General features: G+C 40.5%; 1 protein-coding gene across 3 annotated transcripts; it reads left to right on the forward strand.

The window, feature by feature from the left end:
• Positions 1 to 940: 940 nt before the first annotated feature.
• On the forward strand, positions 941 to 12,633 carry lemd1 (LEM domain containing 1). Of its 3 annotated transcripts, XM_047572139.1 has the most exons (12): positions 941 to 1,127; positions 6,656 to 6,791; positions 9,442 to 9,553; positions 9,655 to 9,816; positions 9,898 to 9,962; positions 10,202 to 10,267; positions 10,379 to 10,534; positions 10,735 to 10,821; positions 10,925 to 11,017; positions 11,164 to 11,253; positions 11,862 to 11,926; positions 12,087 to 12,633. In XM_047572139.1, exons 3-12 carry the CDS (start codon positions 9,472 to 9,474, stop codon positions 12,373 to 12,375), a joined length of 1,155 nt encoding a protein of 384 aa, XP_047428095.1. In that variant the 5' UTR covers positions 941 to 1,127; positions 6,656 to 6,791; positions 9,442 to 9,471; the 3' UTR covers positions 12,376 to 12,633. The 3 variants fall into 3 exon arrangements, with proteins under 3 accessions (XP_047428095.1, XP_047428088.1, XP_047428103.1); XM_047572132.1 differs by lacking the exons at positions 941 to 1,127; positions 6,656 to 6,791 and adding an exon at positions 6,821 to 8,006; XM_047572147.1 differs by lacking the exons at positions 941 to 1,127; positions 6,656 to 6,791; positions 10,202 to 10,267; positions 10,379 to 10,534 and adding an exon at positions 6,823 to 8,006.
• Positions 12,634 to 13,061: the final 428 nt, after the last annotated feature.

Here is a 13,061-nt window from a genome sequence, read left to right on the forward strand (position 1 = left end):
GCTAATCCTTAACACCTTTAGCACGATTGCCTTTCCCTATGTGACATTTGCCAGCCTGGCCGGACCACTGCGACGCCACTCATTAAAATCTTGAGCACACTGTGTCTTTTCTCTTGGTTTGTTTCTTGCGCTTCATTATACAGTAGCTTATTCTCGCAATCTAAACCCCCCCCCCTCGCCACACACAAACAGGGGGAGGAGGGCGTATTAGTAGAGGAAATGGATAGAGAAGGAGGGGGGGAGAAAAAACTGTGAGTGAATGTGGCTTAGAGAGGGGCAACAGCACCTGCTGTCTTCAGCTCAGATTCACCAGGCAAAACAGCAGTCTCCCTCTGTTAGTGATGGACAGTAAGGTAGACAAAGAGGGGAGAAAAGAGGCCCAAACAAAGAGCGAGAAGCTCTTGATCCACATTCAGTGATAGCTCGAAGCCTATAACCAAACTCATGTACAGGATGACAAAAAAAAGTTTGTGTCAAGTGAGTGGAAGGAAGAAAAAAAAAAAACAGTGTTGTGATAAAAATGTGAGATTCTGTATACATCCCAGGGACAAATGACTGGAATATTCAGAGACTGGCTGCAAAGATCTACTGGAGTGCCAAGACTGAAAGGAAGGGAACAAACACAATAGACAGCCCCCCTAGCATAGCCCCTCTTTTATCCTTTTCCATCCAGGACCCATGGGCACTCTGCCAAGCTGGAATCTTAAGAACTCATTCAAAGAAAGCCAGAGAAAGGGACTTGTTTAAAACCAGGACCCATTCTCTCCCGGTCTCTTGTTTTTCCCTTACATTTCCCACGTGAAGGATTTCTGGTTTGCCGTTCTCTCTGACACTGCATCTGAGGGTGGGGAGGTGGGGAGGGCCAGAATTGCCATTCACGTAACGTTTCGTCAGATTCATGTTTTGAGAGTATTGTGGGCTATCTCTCTCCTGAGCCCCTTTCTCCCTCCCTCCCTCTATCTCTCCTAGTTTTCATTCTGCTTTTCCTCCCTCTGTCTCCCCACTCTCGCTCCTGCTCACATAGTAACTCCTCCCTTCCACTACCCATTGTCTCTCCATACAGTATTAGGCTGAGGGGATGCCATACTGGGTCCAGCGAGGGACGCGGGATAGAGAGAGAGAAGGAGGTAAGAGTCAGATTTATAGAGCGTAGGAATGCGGCCAGCTCTTAACGCATGCCGTCGTTACTTAGGGAAGTGTGAAGAGTGCTGATTAATATAGCTATTTGTTTCCATCAGGGCTGACACTGAGGATAAGAAGCTTCAGCTTCAGTGATGCTGGGGGCTTTCATGTGTTCTGTTTCAATGTGTTTCTGGTTGTCTAGACTGCCAGTGGAGGTGTGTTTTCAACAAAACAAAATGGTACAAGATAGAATTTTTTTTTTTTTTTTTTTTTTAAAGAATCCGGCGCATTCCTTATCCATTATATCAGTATATTAAATGTATGAGACAGTATTCTTTTGCTGTATTTCTCTGCTGTTTTTCGAAAAGGTCCACACTGTTCGTAACCTTTTGCCAAAAAGAAGGGAGGCGTGCGTTCAGTGTATTGAAACACGGGGCGTAATCTGAAGTCTTTAAAAACATCTGGGAACTGATGATTGCCTGAATTGGCTCCCAGCTGAGAGGAACCATGTACGATGTTTGGGGATTAAAGCTAATCCTCCCTGTGGCTGAGATTCACCTTCTTGTCTGGACAGAGTCTGACACAAGGGCTTTACTAATTTATGCTGAGACATGCATGAGCACAGGCTCCCTGAAGATCAGTGGCAGTGGTCTTTTTTTTCTTTTTTTTTTTTAACCTGGAAAAGGCTGATTGAGTAAACGCTCTCACTCAATAAGTAGGCAATTCTCTTTGTCAGAGGTCATGTGAATATGCAGCATGTGTGAGGCCAATGAGATACTGATCGAAGTGTGCAAACAGCTTGATGTTAGGAAAGGCTGAGGACCTCAGAAACCATGCCATGCTACATTATGTTATCTCCTCAGGGTAAAGCAAATGATGTTAAATGTAGAAAAGTTACGTGAAACTATCAGAAGAAGTGTTTTACACATTTGCAACTGGTAAAACAGGTGCACAAAAATATGACTAAAAGTGGTTCTTCCCGTGCTGGACAGTTGCAGCCTAATACAGGAAGCTTTGTGTGCTTGTTCAGAGGATAAAGAAGAAGAAAAAAAACGGAGGCTGTCTCAATGGGGCTTTTGTTGTTTGAGTTGGAGACAGCAAAAGCACAAGAAACACTGACTGACAAATACCTGGCCTCTCTGTGCCTCAAATACCTCTGAGCTGCACTTGATACAATGTCAACAAATGCCTCCTCTGTCCTCCTCAGTAGCCCCTTTCCTCTCTGTCCGCAAGATTTTTTCATGTTTTTATAAAGGCTACTGTTTTCTGAGCAGACATCTGTGTGAGCAGATTTTGGCCTGCATAGCTCGGGCGTTGAGTCTCCACTCACTGAGGGGTTGAGAAAGGCCCAGAGCACTTTTCACAGTTAGCAGTGCTTAAAATCGTGGCAGACGGTCAGACCTTTCAGTTCAGCGCGTAGAAGGAGTTAAACTACACGTTTTATTTGACTTTTTTTTTAAGATTAAAAGAATGAAAGTGAATAAATGGACACATAATGAAAGTATATTAGCTGTGCATTAATGGAGCTTAAATCATCGCGATGGCACAAGGACAGATGCGTGGAAATGCTACTTTTATGTTAGTGAAAATATTTCTGTCTGTAATAAAAACTGCTAAGCTGCTCTGTGCCCAGTCAGTGGTTGAATTAAAATGCTGGTATAATGATGTCCTTTGTGCTTGCGGAAGTCAAGCAGCAGGGTAGCTACAGAATATAGAAAGACTTTACGTAATGTGTTTTGAATACAGAAATAAAATCCTTTTGATTAACACTGCACCTTTTCCCTGTAGACATTGATTTAAACCTGCATTTTTAATCAAGGATTATTCGCCAAAGCCCCTCGAGGGATGGGATAGCTCGCAGGATGCCGCTGTAAGATTCAGACTTCGAGAAGAGGGAGGGGGGGCGCATTTATTTGTGTCTGTGCTGTGAAAAGTGCAATTTCTACTGTCTAAAGACTCCAGACAGTTTCACTTTATTCCCCTGGGCCTCAGATGAATACAGCCAGTTTCTTTGGTTAATTATTCATGCGGATGTGAGTTTTAAATCCTGAATGCTGCCTGCAACCTGCCCCTGTTTTTTCCCCCCTTTTTTTGTTTTCAAGCTTTCAGCCTTAAACGCGCAACTTCTCCAACTCGTCCGAGTCACTGATGTGGTACCGCTGCCTTCCAAATCAAACCACACATGCGTCTTATGGCTTTCTATTCCTATGTGAGTTCTTTCTAACATGTCATGTAGGGTTTAAAGCCATTGGATACACAGTGGACTGTCAACTGAGGAACTCTATTCGAACACTTTATTTTATTTTTTAGGTTTTTTAACGTCAAATATAGTATTCAACGTTCATGGTAACAGCTTGCAGCTTCTGAAATTTTCTGCAATGACATAAGTAAAAGCTGTAGCCTAAATCGTGACGGTTGGAAAATGACTTCATTGTATTTAAAACCTGTGACTTAGCAGTGTTAAGGAAATTTAACTTGCTGATAGGGAAAGAGCTCAGATCTCTTATTTCACCTGGGAACGTTACTGTGGAAGTCACGACTCTCTGGTTACTGTAATGACTGTGGCTTATTATCTGTCATTCTCAAGTGAAAACATGGAACATGTTTTACCTGTTGATTGCATCTCGGTTCAATGTGACGCCATTAGAGTGTTTTCACTGCACCACTGCTTTAGGAAGTGACACCTCTCGTCTTATTCAGCTAGTTAACATTTAGGTAGCATCACATCATTACTCTCTTACAGAGCTCTAAAAAGATCCCCAAATGCTACTGTTGTACCACCACTGTTACTAAAAGAATTAAAGTCAGTCAACTGTGGATTTTCTGTTTTGGCAAAGCGCTGAAATGACGGAACAAGAAGAGAGTTTTTCTGGCACAATTGAAATATGGGTGGGAAAAGAGAAACTCATAATTAAAGGTGAAAAAGACTGGTTGAAATTTAAGCCAGAATTATGCTATTTACTCAAGTGAAATGGAAAAGTTCAGTTTTATTTTAATCTAGTGTTGGAGCTGTTCAAATGTGATAGAGGGGCTGATACTGGTTTGCACCTCGGCTAACTGAGCCTTTACAGCACTTGCATAAATTGCTTTAAATCTGGGTTCTCGTGGTTCTCGCTCCTCGTCCCTCTTGAGTAGATTCTTTAAAAAGGATTCAAAGAGCATTTAGCCCTCTGACCGCTATAGCTCCCTCTTCAATCTCCCTTGACTTTGGCTTCTTAAATTCTCTGTGAAACGCACATCTGAGACTTTTTTCCAGTACATTATTTTCCTTTTTTTTGTTGCTTTGATATGTTGAACCCCTCTAATTAAATCATTTTTCAAAGACAGAGCTTCATTATCAGAATATTCATAGTTTTCATGAGTCTCCTGCTGACCACCTTCAGTAGTTTTTTACTTTTGGGAAACATTTCATATATTGTCTTCTTTGTTTGGAGTATTTCACAGTGAGGCTGAAAGAACAACATCTTCAATCGTGTACATGTAGCAGAATTGACAATAAAATGGACGTTTCATTTTGGACACATCTCACACTGTCGACTGATATGAATTCCAAGTAGGCAGATTTATTTTAGTGTTAGTTCAAAAAAAGTACAAATGGTCACGGTCAATCAAATTAATGGAGCTTATTAAATCCCCTCTGAATATGCATTTGCCTCACGTCCAGTCTAAAAATGGTGCATGTTCATTACAGTAAATAACTCAGCATGTGACCGAGTCTGTTCCACTGAAACTCAAACATCACAGCAATGTGATGTAAACACCTGCTGTCTTGTCATCTCGTGTTTCCATTCACAGAGCAGCATGATTATAGCAAAGCTGGTTTCTAAGGTTTCTAATTAAATCTGTTTTGAACGATTTGCTAAGACAAATAAAACAGCCCATCTGTTCATGGAAGCAATTTTGCTTTGTCTGTGGATGTTTTGGCTGCCGTGAAGTGGCATTCGGGTAATACAATCCTGTGGGAATCTTGTTGCTCTGTCACTTAGTTTAGTTCGGTTCAGTCTTTTGGAGCCCATATTTGCAATTTGGTTTCAGCATAACAGCCAGATGAATGAAACATTACGAAACCGCGACAATGTGACACACAGGACAAGAGACGATGAAATAATATATAAAAATAATCTATTTTGAGAGACGTTTTTGACTAGTCATGGTAGGAAAAGCACAGGTATATAAATGATGGCTCAGTCCCAGTAATTCATAACTGTCCTCTCATAACAGATGGTTTGTTACACAGAACCATCTGGGAAGTCATCCTCAGAAACTGTTTGGGAAAGGACAGACAATTTTCAAAAAGCAGGTGATTGGACGAACCATCTGTCTATCATTGGCTGAACACAACAATCCAGAGCGAGCAGTTACTGTAGCTATGTATGTAATCTGTGTGCCAGTTTGTAAGGAAAATTTGTGCAGAAAGGGCATTTTTAGGAATGGCTGTTGTCACCACTGAAACATGCCCAGGGGTGCCAATGAGGCCTCACAAGACACTGATTAGTTTTCATACTGTAGCCTGCGGTCTGGCAAGATGGATTGTCTTGTGGCATTGTGGGAATCCAGCTGTGTAGCAGAATGCACAAAGGAGAGACCTTCCCTGTGTGGAACGGAGCCATAATTTAGACACCTCACCTGCTTTGGCAAGTTCTTCTGTGAAAAAGGTCAAGTAATACATTTACTGATGCACATTTATAACGATGTAGAGTACTGGGCATAGGGATAATTGGCACAGGGGAAGAAGATTATTGTTAAAATTATTTTGGCTGGGTTTTGTGCCATTACTGGTGCTGCTGTTGCAAACATTTCCACATTGTTGTATAATTTATGATGTCAATGTGGGCGCACCGTGCACATGATTACTGAGATTAGCATTCTTGACAGTGATCAATACAATATTGATAATGATTTTGGTTTCACCGATGAATAGCAATAAGCGAGAAACGTTTCCAAGCTAATTCTTTCTCCCATGTGAAAACCTTATCTTGACAGAGCATGTGTACTTGCTCAATACTGCTGCAAATATCTGAATCAGCTCATCGTGTACTAGCACATTATCCACTTTGTTTCCTTTTGACCTATTGCAATGTCACTAATAGGTCGAATATAGTATTATTTTGCTGCTGAACTGTGGTGGGAGTTTAACAGTACGAGTTTATTGTGCAAGTCACTGAAACGGAGACTTGCACAAAAGTACGCATTGCTGGCAAACCATATTCGTGGTTAAGCAACTGCTGTTGTCAAATAAGTAAACTGGGATCTGGCATACTAAATAAATTAAAGAATAAAGCACAGCTATTTTTTTCTTTTTTTTTAGCACATCAGGTTTAGGTTAAGGAACGGTAACTTAAGCAATTTCAGCAAACAGCAGTCAAATTCAGACTAAAGGTGGACTTTAAATGAGCTTAATCTTGACTTGGATTTAACCTAAAGATGGCTGTTGTAGGGGGTTGAGTTAGAAAAGAAAGTCTTCATGAGCATATTTGGCATATCCGGCTTTACTGTCAATCTTCTTAAAAAAGGTCTCTTCATCTGTTCACAGGTGTAAAGAAAGGAACTACAGCACTCACCACGTGTGTTAGGCGGATGCATCACTCCATTCATAATGCAGCAGCATTCAACAGAAACGCGTCAGTGCCATCCGCGGCCGACACCTGGGTCACACCAGAGATTGAAAGGTATGCAGTTATTTTACTGACAGTGACTAGATTATAACGTGTGAGTTTATGATTGCGACAGTTGTGAGAATGCCGCTGCTAGGCAACTGCTAGCATCTAGATGTCAGAGAGCTAACAGTTTAGCTGGCTAGCCGGGTAACTTAACCAACACATGTTGGTCTGTGGACATTACAAACAATACTTAACGTTAGACGAGAGAGCGGAGGTGGAGAAATGGTTGGACTTGTACACTGCATGCCCAGTCAGAAACATCGAGACCAAGAACTCATGTTTAAATGTTTACCGAGGAAGCAATTAATCATAAAAAAAAAAATGCTCTTTAGGCATATTTCGCTCTGTGACTATAACTTACTAAATAAACATAATTTTGGTATAGAAGTGAACTTAAGACGTACATTTAAGACAAATTTACACTTACTGAAGTAATCAAGAGAGAAGTAAATTGTTGCGAAGTGTCGCCCTCTGTTGGTCATTAAAAATAATACAAGTTAGGGCACTTCCGCATCGACTTAACCATCAAGTCAGTAATTTTATATCCAGCAGGAATATCTGTGCTTTTCTTATAGGTCCGCTGTTAATATTTTTCTAATAAAACTAAAGAGTTTTGGGATTGATTAATGGGATTAATTCGGTTTAATAACTACAGGGGTGGACTTGTTAATTAATTTCATATTACAATAAACACGAATTGCTAAGTCAGAATAGCTAAGAAGCTAACCGAAGCCACACACGCCTTTTTTTTCCAAATGTCTGCCTTTTACAAAAATGATTTAACGTTAAATTAAAATGAATTAAAGCAGCCACATAAAGTGTTAGTTTGCCATATTTGTAGTACTCAGTGGCATGTCCGGCTTGTTAGCCTGCTAGCTGCCAATCAAGTGGCAGGTTGCAGCTGTTCTCAATCCAGACCACGGACACAGGGATTTCTTGGAGCTACTCCTTCGGCGGGGACCATCTGACTTTAAACTGAAAAAAAATCTCTCTAAATATTTATATATATATACTCCGCGTCGTCCTGGTGACATGCCACTTGTGGAGGACCCCGTTCATTTCTCTAAATCTCGACTCAAGTCAGATTTAATTGCCCATAATGTCGCGCTGCCACCTGCAGCGAGCAGAAAAGAGGTTTATGTGCAGCTGCACCTGAACCACATTCATCAGAGAAACGCAGCGGACTTCTCCAGCGATGAGGAGGATCAAGTAGGAGATGTGGCAGTGAGTTGATCAATCGTTTGGCGTTGCTGTTATTTTCCAATTTTCTGATTCACTTTTTCTTTTTTTTTTTCTCAATGGGCGACTGCAATGAAAAAAAAAGGTAGTTTGAGAAAAATCCTCCCACAATCATTATTAACAATTGCACGTGATAGTGAGGCTTTCGTGAATATTTGTGTTTCATTGAACTGATTTAAACCGGTGCTGTACAAGGTCAGCAGCTGTGGAGGGGGAGATCTGGGTCACCGCTGCTAAACAGTCCTCTTGGTTTACCACACTTGAGGTCCTGCACCACCAGTCCACCACCAGCTGTATAGTTGGTATAGATTTACATGAGAGCGTCTGTAGTTGGCGGCTGCCACTGCAGTCATGTGAACACCTGTCACACTCAGTTATGTGTGCCAAGAAGAGGAGCTCCAGTAACACTTCAAGTCTGGAAGTTGTTTCTGTCATGCAGTCGAAAGACTGTCTGTTTGTGCAGATTGTGTTTAGTTTGTTTGGGCATGTGAACTCAACATAACACCAGTACCATGAACTATTATATATAACCTATTTAAAATCCATGCAATGTGTGAGATGAATGATTAGTACAATGATCCACTGTTGGCAACTACTTAAAGTGCATTGAAACGTTTCACTTTATTTTGATAATGAAAATATCTTTTTGCAAGTTTCTGATTGCAGCCCTTCAGTGTCAATCAAAAATGATTATTCCACATTTTGTTCTAAAAAGTTGCATCAGTGAGTACAGTTAAGGACCATTATGTAATCTTATCATTTTAACAGATGCACAAAATACCGGTTTAGCTGAAATATGCTGTTTTGAGCAGTGTGTACCATTTGTATGTTAAATGTTTATTTCGCACGTCTCTTCTCTTCCCTATTCCTAAAGCCAGAATCCTACTCCAAATCCAGTGCCGTGTTTTTCACAGATTTAAAGCCTGCTCACGGTGAGGCCAGGGCTTGATGTGGCATTGAAAGCTAACTTGGCAGCTTAATGTATCTAAGCTATTTTATGACACAGTTTTAAGGAACTGTAGTTAGTGTAGATTAGTCACGCAATGACTGATTGTCTGTGAAGATTGTTTTAAGATATACAATGACCCGTATAATTGGTGTTAAAATAAAGTGGACGCCACCCAAAAATGCACCAAATAAAAAACTTCCCACTAGAACAGAAGAAGACTCTTAGATGAGTGGTAAAATTTAAGATATTAAACTTCCTTTCTTAACCTATTTTTGTCTTATTGTCAATTTGCCATCACAACAAGGGAATAGGGAAGATGATGTGCTGAATATTGAACAGATTTGTGTGTTGCAGCCTCCAGCTGTCTTTTTATGCTCTACATCGCACACCTGGACTCTTCTGGCACTGAAGCTGTAGCTTTGTCACGTCTTGAACAGCATTCACTAAATTCAGCAAATGTTGTTTTTTGAGGACGAGCCAGAGGATCCAGTCGACGCAAAGATGCCTGACCCGAGCAGTATGACCGACGACAACCTCATGGCCACGCTGCTCAAACACGGGGTTCAAGCTGGGCCCATCGTTGGTGAGGCTGGTCTTTATATGGTATTTTGATGCGTTTTCATTGTAGAAATAGGATACCTTTCATCAAGAATAATTTTCTATAGTATTACTTGTCTATGCTAGCTTCCACCAGAGCCTTATATGAGAAGAAGCTCAGGAATCTGCTTCAGTCCAATGGACATGAGAGATTGAATGGAGCCGAGAAAGCTGTCCTGTACTCCGACAGTGAAGAAGAGGAGGATGACGACGAGGAGGAAAGTGGAGAAGAGGAAGATGAAAAATCAAGTATGACCAGAAAATAGGTTGTTTTCTTCTAATTTTATTGGATATTAGATGGATCTATTTATGTGTTTATTTATGTGACAGGTTCAGAACCAGAAACACAAGAAACGATTGAGAAGTTGGAACAGATACAGCAAAAGAGCAAAAAGGTGAGATAATATTTTGGTGTCTTTGGTTAAAGATTGGTCTGTTAATGAACAGTATTTCTTGAATCGTGTGAGTTCACACTACGTACTAACCTTTGCTGATACCATATCTTAGTTTATCACTAAAGAAATGGAAACAAATCTTCCCTACAGTGCCACCTAATGGTTATAGCTTGAAATGAAACTATCATGCAGGCTGCAGTCCTGGGAATAAGACTTTTTATTTTCCGCACTTTTCACAGGCAAACTTGCATCGTCAAAATGATGGTTTTAATTACCCACAGTGCTTTTTGCCCTCATCAAGGCTGGTAAATACTACAGATATTCATTGAGTTTGCACAACTTTCCGCCGTACTGAATTCTCAGGTGATGCTGAAGTGTTTTTATTCTGTGTTTGATTGGGTTGGACCTTTTCGTAGCGTGCCTGTCCTTCCAAAAACAAGGAACCTAGTTGCAAGCGGAATTCAAGGAATGCATTAAAATCATCGGACCGGAGTCAGCCTCAATGCTCACAGATTCCTGCCAGAATTAGTAGAGCATCCTCAGTAGAGCAGCACTCAGGATTAGGGCCAGGGGTAGGCCAGTGTTATTTCACTTTCTCTTGTGGATTTTACATTCTCTGCATTCCTTGATGTCTGTCTTTACTTACTACGCCCTTCTCAAGCCACCAATGTGACAGTGTGTATATTATAGTGTATTATATTGGTATCTCACTGGTGATGTATAGATTGGATGATACATGTTTGTGTTGCTTTTAACGTTATAATCCTTGCAGGTCCCATCTGGAACAAAATCTGTTATCTCCAATGAGTGCGCATCATCTTCCCCTCAGGCCTTCAGTATCATTCAGATGGTTGAGGAGGAAAGTCAATAACACATATTTTAAAAAAAAAAAATACTATTATTTTATTTTCTCTCCAAAAAGGTAGTTGTGCAATAATATATATTTTTACTGTAAAAAACAGATGGAGAGCCGGAGCTCACTCTCTTCTAGCACAGACGCTGAGAAAGTGTTGAATGGGAGCAAAGTGCAGGAACATTGGTCACAGTCCGACAGGGTCAGTAGTGCCCGCGTTGTTCAGTCACACGTTAAACACAAACTGTGGTGCTGGTTGAAGTGTTGCAGAGGTTCACTGGAAGTGGGAAGAGATGCAGATGGGTGTCAGAAATCCAGTGAATAAAAATTCTTCTCTGATTTTCGTAGCGAGGCAAGCTGAGTGTGGACAAGTACAAAGTGAAGAACCAGTCTGTGTACTACACTCCCAAGGCTTCTCTTCGTAAACTGGGAATGAAGGCAAACATACTTTTTTTTTCCCACCTAGAGTTTAGCCCAGATCACTTTATCTTACTACTTTTAGTGTACTTCTTTCATATTTTCAGTCTTAATGCATAATAAGAGCTATACTCGTGACAAAGAATACGGACCACAGATGGAAATGAGCTTTGAGCTAAAATAAAATACGCATTCAACAAATGCATACACGGTGGTGGACAAAGTACCCCAAGCTTTTATTTGAGTGATAGTAGCAATATCACAGTTCATAAATTTCCATAGTTTTATGTTGAACTGCTGAATAGTGTACGTATCCAGTAATGTGCTCACGTCTTATGGATGAAGAGGCCATCCTCCTCGTGACTGTCTCGCCCTATACTCGAATCTGCAATGTTTTGGATCAGGTTTTCTTCTCCAACCCACTCTCTTTGTCTGTAAGATCACCATATACTGGAATGACATCAAACACGCCACTAGACCGATACTAGGAACAGTGACTTTCACCTATTTCTTTCATTTCCACCTGACTTGCTGGGCTTCTGTATCCGTGGGACTCTTTCTGGACATGTTTCTGTTTTTTTCTGGTCTAATTTGTCAGTAACTTCTGAGTTATTTTCTCACTTCCTCAGGATCCCGTGAAGGATATATTGAAGGACATGTTTCCAGGGACTGAGACCACACCCACGGGGATCTAGTAAGTGCTGTACCAAGAATGTCACAGTGCAACAATAAAGAGCTGTTCACAGCTGCTCTTGAAAGAGATTCAGGTCAAAAATGGAGTACATTAAGTATACAAGACTGAGAATTGTAGAACTGGTGGATGGATTATTAACACATGCTCTTTTGGATTTCAGCGCAGCTTGTCGAAGACCCATAAAGGGGGCAGCTAAGAGACCTGTCCAGTATGATTATCCAGACACTCCAGTCAGTCCCTCAACCATGGAAAGACGAGAGGTGGAGCGCTATCTCGTACCCATCCAGATACAGATTTTAGTCTTCCTCATTGTGGCCTGCATCTTGTATATGATTTATGTCACCATTGAGGACACAAGCCCTGTTTTGGCCTTTCTGGACGGTCTTAGCCACAGGCTTTTACTTCAGGCTGAGACACAAGATGGACAAGTGATCTCTGGACAGGATTAAATTTCCATTAATCCTCGACACTGAGTTGCAGATGTTGACCTTCTCTTGAGATATTAAAAGTTTTTCTGCCCAAGTTTTTGTGCTTAAATGGAAGATTTACACTTTTATATGTTGTCTTTATGGATGTTGATTTCTGTTCCCTAACTAAAACTGTGTAATGGAATAATGCCTTTTCAATGATTTAGTGTGACTGTACTTGTATGTTCTGTTTTTTAAACATTTGAACTATATTTCAATAAAGGATGTTTGCTTCATAAACATCCCGTGTCTCTTGTGTGTTGTACAACTCCTCGCTCAGAGGTGTGCATAACCCATATTTATAACCATATTTATACTGATATTGTGCAATAACACATGTTCACTTTCTTTTCATATACTTGTACATATTTCCTTATATATTTATTGGACTCTGGATTCACCAATATCCACAATTCAGTGTTATTATAGAGCAAGAACTCAGAACACAGGTTCACTTATACTTGTACATATTGTTAAATATATATCTTATATATTTTTTTACATTGATGTATGTAGTCTTACTATAATTGCCTACATTGCTCTTTGTTCTGAACACTAGTACACTTTGAGTAGGAGGTGCTGCAACGAAAAGTAATTTCCTCTTGGGGTCAATAAAGTAGCTCTGATTCTGTTTTTCCTGCATTTCACTGAGGATTTATAGGATATGT

The sequence above is a fragment of the Mugil cephalus genome, chromosome 1, assembly GCF_022458985.1.
Source record: "Mugil cephalus isolate CIBA_MC_2020 chromosome 1, CIBA_Mcephalus_1.1, whole genome shotgun sequence".
NCBI classification, from domain to species: domain Eukaryota; kingdom Metazoa; phylum Chordata; class Actinopteri; order Mugiliformes; family Mugilidae; genus Mugil; species Mugil cephalus.

Coding starts and splice junctions, on each gene's coding strand:
- lemd1 (XM_047572132.1), top strand. CDS start 7,815: ATGCCACTTGTGGAGGACCCCGTTCATTTCTCTAAATCTCGACTCAAG. Junction 10,268..10,378: donor TTTTGCCCTCATCAAGGCTG/GTAAATACTACA, acceptor ACCTTTTCGTAG/CGTGCCTGTCCTTCCAAAAA. Junction 10,535..10,734: donor ACTCAGGATTAGGGCCAGGG/GTAGGCCAGTGT, acceptor TAATCCTTGCAG/GTCCCATCTGGAACAAAATC.